Raw genomic sequence first — 20,444 nt, forward strand, 5'->3', positions numbered from 1 at the left:
GCTGACCCATGCCCCACATGCTGACCCACGCCCAAGATGCTGACCCACTCTGATGATGCTGACCCACACTGATGATGCTGACCCACACTGAAGATGCTGACCCACACTGATGATGCTGACCCACACTGATGATGCTGACCCACACTGAAGATGCTGACCCACGCCCAACATGCTGACTTACATTGAAGACTTACACCACCCATTGTGTGAATAATCTAAATATTCCTGGAATAATTTCATATGTGGAGAGGATGTTTCCACCAGTGGGAGAGTCTAGGACTAGAGGTCACGGCCTCAGAATTAGAGGACGTTCCTTTTGGAAGTAGATGAGGAGAATTTCTTTAGCCAGAGGGGGTGAATCTGTGGGATTCTTTGCCACAGACGGCTGTGGAGCCCAAGTCAGTGGATTTTTTTAAGGTAGAGATAGATAGATTGTTGATTAGTACAGGTGTCAGGGGTTACGGGGAGAAGGCAGGAGAATGGGGTTAGGAGGGAGAGATAGATCGGCCATGATTGAATGGCGGAGGAGACCTGATGGGCCGAATGGGCCTAATTCTGCTCCGACACATGAACTAGCTAAATAAATTCCTGCTCGTCTCCATTCTAAAAGAATGTCCTTTAATTCTGAGGCTATGCCCTCTGGTCCTGGACTCCCCCCACCAGTGGAAACATCCTCTCCACATCCACTCTATCCCGGCCTCTCTCTGTGCGGTAAGTTTCAGTGAGTCCCCCTCATCATCATTGGCCTGGATCAGGTGGAGCAGAGGGGCCGTGCGCTGGGCAAGTCCGTACCTTCACCAGGTAGCCACACGTAATGTGCCCCCATGTTGGAGAGCACCTTTCTCTTCTTGGCATCATCGTCCGCCCGCTTCTTCGCCTCCTCCTCCTCCTTGCGGTTCTTCTCATCCTGTTGGCGAGGAGAGAGAGAGAGGGGGGGGTGAAAGGTCAGTGAGCCCATCGCCAACGATGACCTGCCCACCCCAGGAGGGCCAACCGGGGGGGGGGGGGGGGGGAGAGGGAGAGGGGAGGAGAGGGAGGGGGAGTAGGAGGATGAGGGGGTGCTGAGGTCAGTGGGGTGAGGGAGGGGGGAGTGTGTGGGGGGTGGGGGTCATGGGGGTGAGGGAGGGGGGGAGGGGGTGCGGGGTCATTGGGAAGGGGTGGGGGAGGGGGCAGTGTGTGGTGGTGGGGGTCATGGGGGTGAGGGAGGGGGGAGGGGGTGCGGGCGGTCCTTTGGTATTGGGAAGGGGTGAGGGAGGGGGGAGTGTGTGGGGGTGAGGAAGGGGGTGGGGGTCATTGGGGTGGGGGGAGGGGTGCGGGGGAGTGTGAGGTGGTACGGGGGGAGGGTGGGGGAGGGGGTGGGGGAGGGGGGAGTGTGTGGGGGAGGGGGTCATTGGGGTGCGGGGGAGGGAGGGGGTGCGGGAGGAGGGTGTGGGAGGTGCGGGTGAGGGGTGCAGGGAGGGTGAGGGAGTGGGGTGCAGTGGAGGGGGTGGGGGTGAGGGAGGGTGGGTGGGGGTCATGGGGTGAGTGTGCAGACCTGACCATCAGCCGGGTCTGCCGGTCTCGCTCCTTCTCCGCCCGCACCCTCTGCTGCTCAGGACCGCTCGGACCGCCGGTGCTCCTGTGGACACAACACGGACCCCTGGCATTGTGGGCACGGCGATGGCACTGACCCACACTGACCCCCCCCCCCACCACACACTGCCCGGTCCATCACGGGTACTGACCTCCTCACCGTCCAAGGATCTACAGGAAGCGTTGCCTTTAAAAGGCAGCTAGCATCATCAGAGACCCCACACCACCCTGACCCACACCACCCTGACCCACACACCCTGACCCACACTACCCCCCCACCCACACCCCACCCTGACCCACACCACCCTGACCCAAACACCACCCCCACCCACACCCCACCCTGACCCACACCACCCTGACCCACACACCACCCCCACCCACACCCCACCCTGACCCACCCCACCCTGACCCACACTACCCTGACCCACACCCCACCCTGACCCACACCACCCTGACCCACCCCACCCTGACCCACACCACCCTGACCCACACCACCCTGACCCACCCCACCCTGACACACCCTGACCCACCCCACCCTGACCCACCCCACCCTGACCCACCCCACTCTGACCCACACCACCCTGACCCACCCCACCCTGACCCACACCCCCACCCACACCCCCACCCACACCACCCTGACCCACCCTGACCCACACCACTCTGACCTACCCCATCCACACCCACACCACCCCCACCCACCCTGACCCACACCACCCCCACCCACCCTGACCCACACCCACACCACCCCCACCCACCCTGACCCACACCCCCACCCACACCACCCTGACCCACACCACCCTGACCCACACCACCCTGACCCACCCCACCCTGACCCACCCCACCCCCACCCACACAACCCTGACCCACACCCCCACCCACCCCACCCTGACCCACCCCACCCTGACCCACACCACCCTGACCCACACCCCCACCCTGACCCACCCCACCCTGACCCACACCACCCTGACCCACACCACCCTGACCCACACCACCCTGACCCACACCCCCACCCACCCCACCCTGACCCACCCCACCCTGACCCACCCCACCCTGACCCACACCCCCCACCCACACCACCCTGACCCACCCCACCCTGACCAACACCACCCAATGACCCACACCACCCAATGACCCACACCACCCTGACCCACCCCACCCTGACCAACACCACCCCCACCCACACCACCCTGACCCACACCACCCTGACCCACCCCACCCTGACCCACACCACCCTGACCCACACCACCCTGACCCACACCACCCTGACCCACACTACCCTGACCCACACCACCCTGACCCACCCACCCCACCCTGACCCACCGCACCCTGACCCACACCACCCTGACCCACACCACCCTGACCCACCCCACCCTGACCCACCCCACCCTGACCCACCCCACCCTGACCCACCCCACCCTGACCCACCCCACCCTGACCCACCCCACCCTGACCCACTGCACCCTGACCCACACCACCCCCACCCACCCCACCCTGACCCACCCCACCCTGACCCACACCACCCTGACCCACACCCCCACCCACCCCACCCTGATGACCCACACCACCCTGGCCCACACCACCCTGACCCACCCCACCCTGACCCACACCACCCTGACCCACACCCCCACCCACCCCACCCTGATGACCCACACCACCCTGGCCCACCGCACCCTGACCCACACCACCCTGACCCACACCACCCTGACCCACCCCACCCTGACCCACACCACCCTGACCCACCCCACCCTGACCCACCCCACCCTGACCCACCCCACCCTGACCCACCCCACCCTGACCCACCCCACCCTGACCCACCGCACCCTGACCCACACCACCCCCACCCACCCCACCCTGACCCACCCCACCCTGACCCACACCACCCTGACCCACACCCCCACCCACCCCACCCTGATGACCCACACCACCCTGGCCCACACCACCCTGGTCCACACCACCCTGGCCAGACTCCCAATGACCCACTAAACGTTATTCCCTTACCATATATCAGTACTATCTGGGTCAAATGTAATGGTGTATTGTCTTTCCGCTGGCTGGTTAGCTCGCAACAAAAGCGTTTCCCTGTACCTCGATACATGGGACAATAAACTAGACTGAACTGAACAGATTTGCCTTGCTCCAAGGCGACAGAATACCTACAATCCTGTCCTTCAGGTAGATCAGCTCCTCTTCCTCCTTCTTCCTCTGTTCGAAGTGAGCGTCGATGAGGGTCTGCAGTTCCAGGAGGTCCTTCTCCATGCGCTTGCGATGGATGTCCTGTAGGAGGCAGTACATGAACCAGCCTTCACCTGCACACATCTGTACACATCTGCACACATCTGTACACTTCTGCACACAGCTGTACACTTCTGCACACAGCTGTACATATCTGCACACAGCTGTACACATCTACACACAACTGCACACAGCTGTACACTTCTGCACACAACTACACATATTTGCACACAACTACACACATCTGTACACAACTACACATCTGCACACAGCTGTACACATCTACACACAACTGCACACATCTGCATACTTGTGCACACAACTGTACACAGCTGCACACAACTGTACACTACTGCACACAACTGTAATACAGCTGCACACATCTGTACACATCTGCACACAACTGCATGGTATTTGGTCCTGGTGCTGTTTTGTCACCCCTTGCCCACCCCTCCCCATTCTGTTTGTTATTTATGTGCCCACGTAATGGGAATATTGAATTGAATACTTTATTGCCACGTGTGACAAAAAATCTTTGCTTGCCCACCCAAGGTGTGCAAATAGTTACTACATAAAGGGCGCCGCCAAAGTTACAAAGTGTCCCCCTTTGTTCTCCCCCCCCCCCCTAGCCGCCCCCTTTGTTCTCCCCCCCCTCTCATGCCGCCCCCTCACGTCGCCCCCCTCACGCCGGGTCCCCATCGTCCACTGTTCTCCCCCCCCCCCCTCATGGAGGGCAATCGTCCCCTGTAGCTTTGAGCGGACATCTCATTGTGAAGCTACATCCCTCTCCCCTGTACCGGCTCTGAGCCCCGACCCACGGCACTCTCTCTTCCAGTAACATTAACGCATGGACCTTGGGTCCAGGTTAAGCAGCAGTTAGACAGGTACATGGACAGGACAGGTTTGGAGGGATATGAACCAAACACAGGCAAGTGGGACTAGTGTAGCTGGGACATGTTGGCCGACGTGGGCAAGTTGGGCTGAAGGGCCTGTTTCCACACTGCATCTCTAAACTAACTAAACTAAATATTAAACATGACACATTGCCAACACATTCAGGAAGGGACAGTACAGGGGAGAACCACAACAACACTACACACAGTGAAACACACTCGAACCCACACTCCCAATTACTGTCACCAGACTGAACGTACGTCAAAGTCCACACGTTCTCCATCTGGGATCTTGGGACCAGAGATCTGGGGAACAACCAGCCTGGGAGAGAGAGAACAGAGTGTTACCTTGGGATGAGAAACCACATAAACCATGTTCCCCAACACTCTGAACGTTGACGAGCCTCTGTACTGAAGTTTGTAATCCACAAACACAGCCAGAGAATTGTTTGGCACAGACACTGGCCCTTCATCCCACCCTGTCCATGCTAGCCAAGTTACTGCGAGCGGATTGGGACCACTTATGGACCTATGGAGGAAGGAACTGCAGATGCTGGTTTACACCGAAGATAGACACAAAATGCTGGAGTAACTTGGCCGGCATGGACAGGGTGGGATGAAGGGCCAGTGTCTGATCCGAACAACTCTCTGGCTGTGTTTGTGGATTACAAACTTCAGTACAGAGGCTCGTCAACGTTCAGAGTCAGTGAACGGCATGTTACGTGGAGTAGGCATTAATGATCACACTTGCAGGTTTAACAACAGATCCAATTAACATCCGAAGAAGGGTCTCGACCCGAAACGTCACCCATTCCTTCTCTCCAGGGATGCTGCCTGTCCCGCTGAGTTACTCCAGCATTTTGTGTCCACCTTTGGTTTAAACCAGCATCTGCAGTTCCTGTCTGCACACATTAACATCGGCTGCAGTCTGCTGGCCTCAGACCAACAAGGGCAGCCCACATATGGATAGTGTTGGGATTCTTCACGCAGTATGAAGAGATCCTGAACTATGATCAGACTCTGCTGGACTTCAGTCAGAGAGTTGTGAATCTGTGGAATTCTCTGCCTCAGAAGGCAGTGGAGACCAATTCTCTGAATGCATTCAAGAGAGAGCTAGATAGAGCTCTAAAGGATAGCGGAGTCAGGGGGTATGGGGAGAAGGCAGGAACGGGGTACTGATTGAGAATGATCAGCCATGATCACATTGAATGGCGGTGCTGGTTCAAAGGGCCGATTGGCCTACTCCTGCACCTATTGTCTATTGTCTATTGACTTCATCTTGCACTAAACGTTATTCCCTTATCCTGTATAGGAAAGAACTACAGACGCTGGTTTAAATCGAAGATAGACATAAAATGCTGGAGTAACTCAGCGGGACAGGCAGCATCTCTGGAGAGAAGGAATGGGTGACGTTTCGGGGCGAGACCCATTCCTTCTTTCCAGAGACGCTGCCTGTCCCGCTGAGTTACTCCAGCATTTTGTGTCAATCTACCCTTATCGTGTATCTGTATACTGTGAACGGCTCGATTGTAATCATGTTTTGTCGTTCCACTGGCTGGTGAGCACGCAACAAAAGCTTCTCACTGTACCTCAGTACACGTGACAATAAATGAAACTAAACTGAACGAAAGATTAAACATCTGGTCAATATCTGCCAAACATCTGCCTTCCATCACAGTGAGGGTGTGCCTAGAGCAATCACTGTGATGGCTGTTTGTGTAAAAATTGTGTCTGTGTGTCCTGTGCTTTTTGTTGTCTACTGCCGGACCCTGACGTGAGAGGACGCTGGCGTTGTTTATTCGCCACTTTTCCGTTAGGATAGTTTGTCTGTTTGTTTTTATGTTGATTGTTTTTGTAAAGCGCTTTGAGCATCCGATAAGGCGCTATATAAAATAAATGAATTATTATTATTATTATTAATATTGCAACGATGGAGGTTATTTAGATGAAAGAGAGTGATTTTCCCGGATCAGCTTCTGGGCTCATTCAGCTTTTGTTATTGGCTGAGACTGAGAAATTCACTCTGGATTAGGGTTGCCAACTGCCCCGTATTAGCCGGGACATCTTGTATCTTGGGCTAAATTAGTTTGTCCCGTACGGGACTGCCCTTGTCCTGTATTAGATGGGTTGCCAACTTCCTCACTCCCAAATACGGGACAAAGGGTGACGTCACCACTCCGCGCCCCACCAATGGCGGATGCGGGTTGCGTACAACACGGCCGCTGGCGGGGCGAGGTCACGTGGGGCGTGGGGCGGTGACGTCACCCACTGTCCTGTATTTGGGAGCGAGATAGTTGGCAACCGCACTCTGGATCCACCCCTTCTGCTGCTTTCAAATGCAGAGCTCCTCACAGAGGGGTTGGTTAGACACGCGAAGAGGAACCGCGGTGACTTACTTTGGCCGGGGCCGCTCCTCTTCTGTGGGAGAAAGAGAACAAATGTTACGGCAAGAACAGAGGACAGAGGTTTATAGTGAGACTGCAAATAATTCAGAACCTGAGGAGCAACTTCCTCACACAGAGGGCTGTGGGTGTATGGAACGTGCTGCCACAGGAGGTGGTTGAGGCAAGGACCATCCCCTCTCACCTCAAACCTATGTTCCCTGATTCTTGATCCCCCTACTCTGGGTAAAAGACTCTGTGCATTCACCCGATCTATTCCCCTCTTGATTTCATCCACCTCTGTAAGATCGCTCCTCAGCCTCCTGCGCCCCAAAGAATAAACCCCCAGCCTCCCCAACCCGGGTCTAGAGTCCCTGCCTGCCCCACTCACCTCTGGTCCCAGCCTGCCCCACCCCATCTGAGCAGCAGTCAGCAGCAGAGCAGCAACAGAGCAGCCAGTGCAGCAGAGCAGCAGTCAGCAGCAGTCAGCAGCAGTCAGCAGCAGTCAGCAGCAGTCAGCAGCAGAGCAGCAGAGCAGCAGTCAGCAGCAGTCAGCAGCAGTCAGCAGCAGAGCAGCAGAGCAGCAGCAGTCAGCAGCAGTGCAGCAGCAGTCAGCAGCAGTCAGCAGCTTGGGAAGTATTGTGTGGGGATAGTAAGGAGTAAGACCTGTGTGATCTCCCGGACAAGTTTCGATCGCCTAGCTTGGGGTCGGAGAGGAATTTCCCGGATTTTTTTTCCCAAATTGGCCTGGGTTTTTTATCCGGTTTTTCGCCTCTCCCAGGAGATCACTCAGTTCTTTTGGGTGGGCGGTTGGAGCGGGTGGAGCAGCGGCCGGGCGGTAGGTTTAATAACCGAGCACGGGGCTTTGTTTGGGGAGTATGAGTGCCAGGGCAGTTTATTGTTCTGGGTGTCGGATGTGGGGAATCTGGGAGTCTGATAGTCTTCCAGACATCCACATCTGCGCCAGGTGTGACGAGATGGGGCTCCTAAGGGACCGTATTAGGAACCTGGAGCGGCAGATTGATGACCTCCGTCTGGTTAGGGAGAGTGAGGAGGTTATAGAGAGGAGTTATAGAGAGGTGGTCACTCCAAGACCACGGGAGGTAGACAAGTGGGTCACAGTTAGGGGGGGCAAGGAGCAGAGGCAGGGACTAGAGAGTACCCCAGTGGATGTACCCCTTGGTAATAAATACTCCTGTTTAGGTATTGTTGGGGAGAACAGCCAACCTGGGGGCAGCGACGGTGCCCGGGCCTCTGGCACGGAGTCCGGCCCTGTTGCTCAGAAGGGTAGGGAAAGGAAGAGGAGAGCGATAGTGATAGGGGACTCTATAGTGAGGGGGTCAGATAGGCGATTCTGTGGACGCAGTCGGGAGACCCGGATGGTGGTTTGCCTCCCTGGTGCCGGTGTCCGGGATGTATCTGAGCGTGTCCAGGATATCCTGAAAGGGGAGGGAGAGGAGCCAGAGGTCGTGGTACATATAGGTACCAACAATATAGGTAGGATAAGGGAAGAGGTCCTGAAAGGAGAATTTAGGGGGCTAGGAAGAGAGTTAAAAAAAGGACTAGGTAGAGGATTGAAGTGTAGGACATCTAAGGTTGTAATCTCTGGATTACTCCCTGTGCCACGAACTAGTGAGTATAGAAATAGGAGGATAGAGCAGTTTAATGTGTGGCTCAGGAGTTGGAGCAGGGGGGAGGGATTGGTTTTTCTGGATAATTGGGCCTGTTTCTGGGAAAGGTGGGAACTGTATAGGCCGGACGGACTCCACCTTAACCAGAGGGGGACCAATATCCTGGCGGGGAGGTTTGCTAGCACTGTTGGGGAGGGTTTAAACTAATTTGGCAGGGGGTTGGGATACAGCATGGAGCAAGTATAGGGGGTGAGGAGAAGGAAAATATAGAGGAAAAAACTGGTCAGATTGGGAGGCAGAACAAGAATGCCCCAGCACAATGGGGTAGGGCAAGTCTGAACGGCATTTATTTTAATGCAAGGAGTATTGGAAGCAAGGGGGATGAATTGAAGGTGTTACTGAACACATGGGAGTACGACATTGTTGCCATTACGGAAACATGGTTGAAGGAAGGGCAGGACTGGCAGCTCAATATTCCAGGATATAGAATCTTCAGGAGAGACAGAGAGCAGGGAAAAAGGGGAGGGGGTGTTGCAGTATTAATCAAAGAATCTATTTCTGCTGTAAGAAGGGATGACATATTAGCGGGTTCCTCAAATGAGGCTATTTGGGTGGAATTGAGAAATAGAAAAGGGGCATGCACCTTACTGGGTGTATACTACAGACCCCCAAACAGTCAGAGGGAAATAGAGGAACATATTTGTAGGCAAATCTCAGGGGTGTGTGAAAACAACAGGGTAGTAATAGTAGGGGATTTCAACTTCCCGAATATTGATTGGGATAGCCAAAGTGTCAAGGGCCCAGAGGGTGCAGAGTTCCTAAGGGTCATCCAGGAGGGCTTTTTGAGCCAATATGTTGAAAGTCCAACAAGGGAGGGGGCGGTATTGGACTTAATCTTGGGAAATGAGGCCGGACAGGTGGCTGAAGTGTCAGTGGCAGAGCATTTTGGTGACAGTGATCACAATTCAGTGATATTTAAGGTGGTAATGGAAAAGGATAAAGAGGGACCAGAGGAAAGAGGAAAATTTCTAAATTGGGGCAAAGCCGATTTGAATCTGATAAGGCAGAAGTTGGCCCTGGTGGGATCAGCTTCTCGTGGGGAGGACCGCATCAGAACAGTGGGAGTCATTCAAAGGAATAATTGAAAAAGTACAGAGGAAGCATGTTCCCCTAAAGTTTAAGGGTGGGACAAACAAGTCCAAAGAACCTTGGATGTCGAACGATATAGTAGGATTGATTCGAAAAAAAGGGGGGGCTTTTGGAAGGCATAAAGAACTTAAGGCACAGGCATCATTAGAGGAATACAGAAGGTGTAGGGCGGTTCTTAAAAAATAAATTATGAGAGCAAAAAGGGGCCATGAGATAGCACTAGCGGGCAAAATAAAAGAAAATCCCAAAGTGTTCTATAAGTATATCAAGGGTAAGAGGATAACGAGGGAAAGAGTGGGGCCCATCAGGGACCATAGTGGAAAGCTGTGTGTGGAGCCAGAGGATGTAGGAGATGTTTTAAATTAATTTTTTGCATCTGTTTTTACGAGGGAGGAGGGCGATGCAGACTTAGAAATGGAGCAGGAGGGTTGTGATGTTCTTGAGCATATTGCTATTGACAGGGAGGCTGTGCTGGAGGCTCTGGCAGGCTTCAAAGTGGATAAGTCTCTGGGCCCTGACGAGATGTATCCCAGGATGCTGAGAGGCAAGGGAGGAGATTGCGGGGGCTCTGGCACAAATTTTCAGAGCCTCTCTTGCAACAGGGAATGTACCGGAGGACTGGAGGATAGCTAATGTGGTGCCATTATTTAAAAAGGGCAGTAGGGATAAACCTGGGAACTACAGGCCGGTGAGTCTGACATCGGTGGTGGGGAAGCTGCTAGAAAAGATTCTGAGGGACAGAATCAGTCTTCACTTGGAGGATCGAGGGTTAATTAAGGATAGTCAACATGGCTTTGTTAAGGGAAGGTCGTGTCTGACTAACTTGATTGAATTTTTTTGAAGGGGTGACCAAGGAGGTAGATGGGGGTAGTGCAGTGGATGTGGTATACATGGATTTCAGTAAGGCTTTTGACAAGGTCCCACACAGGAGACTAGTCAAGAAGGTAAGAGCCCAAGGGATCCAGGGCACTTTGGCAAAATGGATAAAAAACTGGCTTAGTGACAGAAGGCAGAGGGTGATGGTAGAAGGGTGCTTCTGTGACTGGAGGCCGGTGTCCAGTGGGGTGCCGCAGGGATCGGTGTTGGGTCCCTTACTGTTTGTAATCTACATTAATGATCTGGATGTCAATGTACAGGGCATGATCAGCAAGTTTGCAGATGACACAAAGTTAGGGGGGGTGGTGAATAGCGAAGAAGGGATCTGCAAGCTGCAGGAAGATATAGATGAGATGGTCAGATGGGGGGAGCAGTGGCAGATGGAATTTAATCCTGAAAAGTGCGAGGTGATGCACTTTGGCAGAAATAACTTGGAGAGGGAGTACACCATGAATGGAAGGACCCTAGGGAAGACAGGGGTACAGAGGGACCTTGGAGTACAGGTACACAAGTCCTTGAAGGCAGCAGGACAGGTGGACAGGGTGGTTAAAAAGGCATATGGGTTACTGGCCTTCATTAGCCGGGGCATCGAATATAAAAGTAGGGGGGTAATGAAGGAATTGTACAGAACACTGGTGAGGCCACAGCTGGAGTATTGTGTACTGTTCTGGTCACCACATTATAGAAAGGATGTGATAGCTTTGGAGAGGGTGCAGAGGAGATTCACCAGGATGCTGCCAGGGATGAAGGGCCTCGGCTATGAGGAGAGACTGGGCAGACTGGGGTTGTTTTCCCTGGAGCAGAGAAGGCTGAGAGGGGACATGATCATCAGCATTTGAGGAGATAATGGGATATTTCAGGTTGGGGCCACAGTTTAAGAATAAGGGGTCGGCCATTTAGAACTGAGATGAGGAAAAACATTTTCAGTCAGAGAGTTGTGAATCTGTGGAATTCTCTGCCTCAGAAGGCAGTGGAGACCAATTCTCTGAATGCATTCAAGAGAGAGCTAGATAGAGCTCTTAAGGATAGCGGAGTCAGGGGGTATGGGGAGAAGGCAGGAACGGGGTACTGATTGAGAATGATCAGCCATGATCACATTGAATGGCGGTGCTGGCTCGAAGGGCCAAATGGCCTCCTCCTGCACCTATTGTCTATTGTCTATTGTCTATGAGGGGCATAGATAAGGTAGATGGCGGGGAACTTCTTCCACTGGTGGAAGGTTCAACAACGAGGGGACATAGATACAGGGTAAGGGGAGGGAGGTTTCGGGGGGATGTGAGAAAGAACTTTTTCACCCAGAGGGTGGTTGGAGTCTGGAACTCACTGCCTGGGGTGGTGGTGGAGGCGGGAACACTCACAACGTTTAAGAGGCATTTGGATGGGCACTTGAAATGCTACAACATTCAGGGCTACGGTCCAAATGCGGGAAAATGGGATTAAAATTAGACTGTGTTTGGTAACGGGCGGCGCGGACACGATGGGCCGAAGGGGCTCTTTCTGTGCTGTAGGACTCTATGACTCTATGACCTCTGGTCCCAGCCTGCCCCACCCCACCTCTGGTCCCAGCCTGGCCCAACCCAACCCCTCCCAGTAGCTCAGACCCTCAGGTCCCGGCTACACCCTCATCAATCTTCGTTGCTCCTTGCTCCCCTGCTGTCACGGTGCAGTAACGCTGAGTGGGGCCGCACTTACCCTGTTGAGCTGATGCCCAGGATCCCCGATGGCAGACGGTGAAGGATGGGCAATGAGAGATGGAGGGAACGTGGGAGCAAGGAGTGAGAGAGGAAAATAGACATCATTAGTACAGACTTTAATGAGCTGCAGTTGGTCATTCATTAATTTTGTGTCATCGTCCTAAATAACTGGGACGTGCAGCCAATGTTCCACCACAGTCTTTCACAACTGCCTTTAGCTTTCATTTTACTGTCATTCACTTTCTCTCAGCAGACACAACGTTTACTGTGGCGGGGTCTGACTGAGGCCTCGGGGTGAACCATCAGGGCAAGGGTTTGCTTCACGATGCTCGGAGTTTGTGCTGAAGATGTTGTATCCCAGCCTTGCCCTAGTGCAGCCAGTGTGGGGCAGCCAGTGTGGGCAGCCAGTGTGGGCAGCCAGTGTGGGCAGCCAGTGTGGGCAGCCAGTGTGGGCAGCCAGTGTGGGCAGCCAGTGTGGGCAGCCAGTGTGGGCCACACGAGGTGCCAGCAACCTTGCTCCGTCACACCACACCACACCACACCACACCACACCACACCACACCACACCACACCACACCACACCACACCACGCATGTAACGGTGCTGCTACCAACCCTGCCCCGTCTCGCAGGAGATAGTTATTAATGATTATGATATAGTTGGGATTACGGAGACATGGCTCCAGGGTGACCAAGGCTGGGAGCTCAACATCCAGGGATATTGTATATTCAGGCGGGATAAGACAGAAAGGAAAAGGAGGTGGGGTAGCGTTACTGGTTAGAGAGGAGATTAAAGCAGTGGAAAGGAAGGACATTAGCTTGGAGGAAGTGGAATCGATATGGGTAGAGCTACGAAACACTAAGGGGCAGAAAACGCTAGTGGGAGTTGTGTACAGGCCACCTAACAGCAGTAGTGAGGTTGGGGATGGCATCAAGCAGGAAATTAGAAATGCGTGCACTAAAGGTGCAGCAGTTATAATGGGTGACTTCAATCTACATATAGATTGGGTGAACCAAACTGGCAGGGGTGCTGAGGAAGAGGATTTCTTGGAATGTTTGAGAGATGGTTTTCTAAACCAACATGTCGAGGAACCAATGAGAGAACAGGCCATTCTAGACTGGGTATTGAGTAATGAGGAAGGGTTAGTTAGTAGTCTTGTTGTGCGAGGCCCCTTGGGCAAGAGTGATCATAATATGGTGGAGTTCTTCATTAGGATGGAGAGTGACAAAGTCAATACAGAAACAAGTGTTCTGAACTTAAAGAAAGGTAACTTTGAGGGTATGAGGTGTGAATTGTCCAAGATAGACTGGCGATTGATGCTGAAAGGGTTGACGGTGGACATGCAATGGAAGGCATTTAAAGGTCGCATGGATGAACTACAACAAGTGTTCATCCCAGTTTGGCAAAAGAACAAACCAGGAAAGGTAGTGCATCTGTGGCTAACAAGGGAAATCAAGGATAGTATTAAAACAAAAGATGAAGCATACAGATTAGCCAGAAAAAGTAGCATACCAGAGGACTGGGAGAAATTCAGAGTCCAGCAGAGGAGGACAAAAGGCTTAATTAGGAAAGGGAAAATAGATTATGAGGGAAAACTGGCAAGGAACATAAAAACAGACTGCAAAAGCTTTTATAGATATGTCAAGAGAAAAAGATTAGTTAAGGCAAATGTAGGTCCCTTGCAGTCGGAAACAGGTGAATTGATCATAGGGAACAAGGAGATGGCAGACCAATTGAACAAATACTTTGGTTCTGTCTTCACTAAGGAAGACATAAACTGTCTGCCGGAAATAGCGGGGGACCGGGGGTCTAATGAGATGGAGGAACTGAGGGAAATCCAGGTTAGTCGGGAAGTGGTGTTAGGTAAATTAAATGGATTAAAGGCAGATAAATCCCCAGGGCCAGATAGGCTGCATCCCAGAGTGCTTAAGGAAGTAGCCTCAGAAATCGTGGATGCATTAGTGATAATTTTTCAAAACTCTTTCGATTCTGGAGTAGTTCCTGAGGATTGGAGGGTAGCTAATGTAACCCCACTTTTTAAAAAGGGAGGGAGAGAGAAAACGGGGAATTATAGACCAGTTAGTCTAACATCGGTAGTGGGGAAAATGCTAGAGTCAGTTATTAAAGATGTGATAGCATCACATTTGGAAAGTGGTGAAATCATCGGACAAAGTCAGCATGGATTTACCAAAGGCAAATCATGTCTGATGAATCTTATAGAATTTTTCGAGGATGTAACTAGTAGAGTGGATAAGGGAGAACCAGTCGATGTGTTATATCTAGACTTTCAGAAGGCCTTCGACAAGGTCCCACATAGGAGATTGGTGTTCAAACTTAAAGCACACGATATTGAGGGTTCAGTGTTGAGGTGGATAGAAAATTGGTTGGCGGACAGGAAGCAAAGAGTAGGAATAAACGGGTCCTTTTCGGAATGGCAGGCAGTGACTAGTGGGGTACCGCAAGGCTCAGTGCTGGGACCCCAGTTATTTACAGTGTATATTAATGATTTGGACGAGGGAATTGAATGCAACATCTCTAAGTTTGCGGATGACACGAAGCTGGGTGGCAGTGTTAGCTGCGAGGAGGATGCTAGGAGGCTGCAGAGTGACTTGGATAGATTAGGCGAGTGGGCAAATGCATGGCAGATGCAATATAATGTGGATAAATGTGAGGTTATCCACTTTGGCGGCAAGAACAGGAAAGCAGAGTATTACCTGAATGGTGACCGATTGGGAGAAGGGGAGATGCAACGTGACCTGGGTGTCATGGTGCACCAGTCATTGAAAGCAAGCATGCAGGTGCAGCAGGCAGTGAAGAAAGCGAATGGTATGTTGGCATTCATAGCAAGAGGATTTGAGTTTAGGAGCAGGGAGGTTCTGCTGCAGTTGTACAGGGCCTTGGTGAGACCACACCTGGAGTATTGTGTGCAGTTTTGGTCTCCTAACCTGAGGAAAGACGTTCTTGCCTTAGAGGGAGTACAGAGAAGGTTCACCAGATTAATCCCTGGGATGGCGGGACTTGCATATGAGGAAAGACTGGATAGACTGGGCTTGTACTCGCTGGAATTTAGAAGACTGAGGGGAGATCTTATAGAAACATATAAAATTCTTAAGGGGTTGGAGAGGCTAGATGCGGGAAGATTGTTCCCGATGTTGGGGAAGTCCAGAACCAGGGGTCACAGCTTAAGGATAAGGGGGAAGTCTTTTAGGACCGAGATGAGAAAACATTTCTTCACACAGAGAGTGGTGAGTCTGTGGAATTCTCTGCCACAGAAGGTAGTTGAGGCCAGTTCATTGGCTATATTTAAGAGGGAGTTAGATGTGGCCCTTGTGGCTAAAGGGATCAGGGGGTATGGAGAGAAGGCAGGTACAGGCTACTGAGTTGGATGATCAGCCATGATCATATTGAATGGCGGTGCAGGCTCGAAGGGCCGAATGGCCTACTCCTGCACCTATTTTCTATGTTTCTATGTTTCTATCACAATCTGCACATACAGCTCAGCAGAGCGGCCCTGCTCCAACAGCAAGCTGCACAACGAGGCTTCAGACAGCTGGGCCAAGTGGGAGTGATGTGGGGCTAATAGATGGGGAGTGTGGATCTCAGGCAGCGAGGGACGGGCGAGGAGAGGGGAATAACGACACGGGCAGCATCTCTGGAGAGAAGGAATGGGTGATGTTTAGGGTCGAGACACGAAACGTCACCTGTCCATGTTCTCCCGAGATGCTGCCTGACCCGCTGAGTTACTCCAGCACTCTGTGAAACGTCACCTATCCATGTTCTCCACAGATGCTGCCTGACCTGCTGGGTTACTCCAGCACTCTGTGTCTGTCTTTGACTACCAATGTAATTCCTTTAGCTGCCTGAGTGGGGAACGCCAGTTTGGAGTGGGTCAAGTCCTGGTGCAGATGAACTGTGTTGTGCATAGAGGGGGAGGCGGAGACATTAGAACAGGTTTCAGCAAAAGGCCGAGGCTGGAAATGATGGCAAGGATTATCAAGTGAGGGTCGCGGTGGGGTCGCGCCAGGTCGGATTTGAGCTCAGATTCCATGGAAATTGCCGGACGAGGAAAGATCCAAGCGGTAACACACTGGTGACAATTCACATTAGATCTATAGTCCCAAGGGAATGTCTTTTACAAATTGCACCCTCACACACACACACACACACACATACGCACACTCACGCACACTCACGCACACACACACACACACACACACACGCGTTAGTGAATGCCAGCATGCGTGTGTTTCTGCAGGAGTTGTTGATTAGCAGACCGGGGCAGTTACACTGATTTGCGTTTGTCTGTCAGCGTTGTGTTTCACACAGGGTCCAGGGGCAGACACTCACCTTCCTGATCGTACTGCTCATCGTCTTCACACACCGACCGAGCGAGCGAGCGACCGAGGTGGGCAGTGACAGAGAGAGAGCGTTAGAGAGAGGTGACCCTCAACACAGAACCGCAGCAGACGTGTACACTCTCAGATAGAACCTGTCCAAACATCCCTCCCCCTCCTCCCTTCCTTTGACAGCCCGCTCTGTCACTCTGCCCCCTCCACTTTAAACCTGTCCCCCCTCACGTTGGAACTGTGCCCTTGGTTTTAGACTCCCCTCACCTGGGGTCCAATGTGACCATGGTCACCCTCATAGTGTAATACAACTTGTGTGGACTCCACTCTCAGTGCCTGCCTCAGGGAAGGTCCCACCACACCTGGTATCCCCCCGGTACGCCGGCCACAGTCTTGTCTACACCCTGCCTTGCTAAACCTGGTCTCACCTGGTCTCACCTGGTACCTCAGGCTCCCTGGTACCCCGGCCACTTGCTAAACCTGGTCACTTGTCTGCACCCTGCCTTGCTCCACCTTCCTGCCGTCAGGTGCTGGGACCTGCACCCGATGCCCAGAGTGTGGCCTGACCTATAATCTGTGCAGTGGACAGCACGAAAGAGCTGGATAAATGGGCCAAATGGCCTGCTCCTGCACCAGGTGCTGGCAGTATTTGTGTCATTGTCCAACATTGGCCATCACACAAACCAACCTCCCTTCCATCGCCTCCATCTGCACCTCACGCTGCCTCGGCAAGGCCAGCAGCATCATCAAGGACCAGTCTCACCCCGGTCACTCCCTCGTCTCCCCTCTCCCATCGGGCAAGAGGTACAGAAGTGTGAAAACACACACCTCCAGATTCAGGGACAGTTTCTTCCCGGCTGTTATCAGACAACTGAACCATCCCACCACAACCAGAGAGCAGTGCTGAACTACTGTCTACCTCATTGGTGACCCTCGGACTATCCTTGATCAGACTTTGCTGGCTTTACCTTGCACTGAACGTTATTCCCTTACCATGTGTCTATACACTGTAAATGCATTGATTGTAATCATGTGTTGCCTTTCCGCTGACTGGTTAGCACGCAACAAAAGCTTTTCACTGTACCTCGGTACACGAGACAATAAACTAAACAACTGATCTCTGTGAGATCTGGGCAGATCTTTGATCAGGGAGTTGTGCCAAGGTGTGTGTTTACACGCACAGCAAGTCGGAGGTGTGACCCTCCCCCATATTTACACAACTGTGGCTATGTTAACCAATGTCTCAAATCTATAACGACACAAATAATTAATCTGATGTTTTAAGGCAGAGACTCACTGGGCCAATATTAGCACAGAGAACAAGCATTGTTTCATGGTTAGTAGGTGGGATACAAGAGGCTTTGTGAAGTGTGGGGTGGGGTTAGGGGTTGAGTGGGTGGGTGGGGGGTGGGTCGAGGGGGTGTGTGAGAGTGGGAGTGGGGATTAGTTAGGTAGGGGGTTGGTGTGTGGGAGTGGGGTGGGTGTTCGCGGTAGTTGGGGGGTGTGTGGGAGTTGGGGTGGGGGGGTGGGGGGGAGGAGATTGTGCATCACCTGGGTGGGAGGTGGGGGGTGGGTGGGGGGGGGACACAGATGGTAACCACTCAACATACCTTCCTCAGGCTCATCATCTGTGACAACAAAGAGCATCAGTTATTAAACATGTGGCAGCAAAAGGGGTGAATACTTCTGTTTCCCACACAGTCTCGCCCCCAGCTTCCCATTGCCCCCGTGTTCATCCTCCCCCCTCTCCCACTCTAGTCCATTGCTGATTACAGTGGGGGGCTACACAGACCACTGGCCAGTGCCCATTGCCAGTGCCCAGCATCCAGTGCCAGTGCCCACTGCCAGTGCCCAGTGCCCAGTGTCCGTACAATGGACACTGCTTGATACAGGTGTTCCCTTCACTCTGTGACCTCCTGTCTGTGCCCCACACTCTGCCCACCACCAGTAAAATACCTTCCAGAGAAGGACTTCCTGGAGTTAAAGATTCAACTCTTCACTCTCTGCCACAGAAGGCAGTGGAGGTCAATTCACTGGATGTATTCAAGAGAGAGTTATATTTAGCTCTTTGGGCTAACGGAATCAAGGGATACGGGGAAAAAGCAGGAACCGGGTACTGATTGTGGATGATCAGCCATGATCGCATTGAATGGCGGTGCTGGCTGGAAGGGCCGAATGGCCTCCTCCTGCACCTATGGTAGATGTTTCTAAACTCTTCGATTTGTGAGCTTAACATGATGAAACCCAGTCCCAGTATTGCTACGGATGTAATAAATGATCACTTCACAGATGCTGCCTGACCTGCTGACTATTTGCATCATTTATACATTTCACATTTTTCATCACCCGCTGTTTTCTGCATAAATCACTAAACGCCCTTCCCTTCCCATCCCATCCCGACGAGGAAAGGCAAAGGTCAGGATTTATTCCACCGGAGATGAATACAGGACAATCTGACACCTACCTTCCGGCTGTTCCCTGTCAGAGAGTGGAGAGAAAAAGAAACTGGTCAATGAATATAACATTAAAAATCATCAGTTTAATCAGAAGGCTTTAACCAAATGAATTATAACTAAAACACAAAGTACATGTGCTATAACTCCAGGATCAACACTCAACTAAGAAAACAAAACCCAAAGCCAAAGTATTATCTAACTACCTAACTGAATATACCAAGCTGCAAGCGATGACTCTACATGCAACAAAGGAACAGATACCTACCTACATGTTAACTAGCTCTTTAAAAAAACCCTAATCATGTTGATGCCATTATATGACAAGTGGGTGCTTCCCTTCACTGGTGTTTCATTGAGTTGGGCCTCGAGTTGCCAACTGTCCCGTATTAGCCGGGACATCCCGTATTTTGGGCTAAAGTAGTTTGTCCCGTATGGGACCGCCCTTGTCCCGTATTAGTAGGGTTGCCAACTTCCTCACTCCCAAATACGGGACAGAGGGTGACGTCACCGCCCCGCGCCCCACGTGACCTCACCCAGCCAGCGGCCACGTGCTCCCGCTCCACCAATGGCGGCCGCCCGGGCCGGGCGTGGCTGGGTGAGGTCACGTGGGGCGCGGGGCGGTGACGTCACCCTTTGTCCCGTATTTGGGAGCGAGGAAGTTGGCAACCCCTAGTTAGGCCCGAAATCTGGAGTAATGAATCAAATGTAATGAGTCGTGTTTTTCACAGTGCAGGTAAGCCACGTTGTAAATGGAGGTGACAGAATCATGGCAAGGTGGTGGAACAAGATGATCCTTTTGGAATGAAACCAAACAGTTTATCAATTCTTTGGGGATTCTGCTGAGAATAAAATGGAACTAGTTTGAATAAGTGTAAATTTATACAAAGAGTAAAGCTCAGAGTGCTGGAGTAACTCAGCAGGTCAGGCAGCATCTCAGGAGAGAAGGACCCTTCTTCAGACTCGTGGAGATCACAGTGGGAGATTAATGAGAAATGGAACTGATTGCATTGCCCAGAGAGCCGGCACAGCCTTGAGGGGCTGAATGGCCTCCTTCTATCACAGAACACGAAGACGTGGGGAGGGGCGATGGGGAGGTGAAGAGGAAACATTCACAAAACCTACTCGTAATCAGCCTGCTCCTCGACGTCGGACATCCTACTGCCTGGGGGCTACCTGTGGAGAGAACACAGAGTCACAGGATGTGTACAGAACCA

At 52.4% G+C, this 20,444-nt stretch overlaps 1 protein-coding gene across 1 annotated transcript in view; it reads right to left on the reverse strand.

Moving 5' to 3' along the window:
- LOC144611421 (troponin T, slow skeletal muscle-like) overlaps positions 1-7,128 on the reverse strand; it is a gene marked incomplete at its 5' end in the record, with an annotated part of 10,694 nt that extends 3,566 nt beyond the window's left edge. Inside the window, 6 exon segments of the mRNA XM_078430491.1 lie at positions 793-907; positions 1,540-1,593; positions 1,595-1,618; positions 3,730-3,846; positions 4,959-5,019; positions 7,094-7,128. Of these exon segments, the coding sequence (XP_078286617.1) occupies positions 793-907; positions 1,540-1,593; positions 1,595-1,618; positions 3,730-3,846; positions 4,959-5,019; positions 7,094-7,128 (406 nt within the window).
- Positions 7,129-20,444: the final 13,316 nt, after the last annotated feature.

This window comes from Rhinoraja longicauda, chromosome 40 (genome assembly GCF_053455715.1).
Source record: "Rhinoraja longicauda isolate Sanriku21f chromosome 40, sRhiLon1.1, whole genome shotgun sequence".
NCBI lineage: Eukaryota > Metazoa > Chordata > Chondrichthyes > Rajiformes > Arhynchobatidae > Rhinoraja > Rhinoraja longicauda.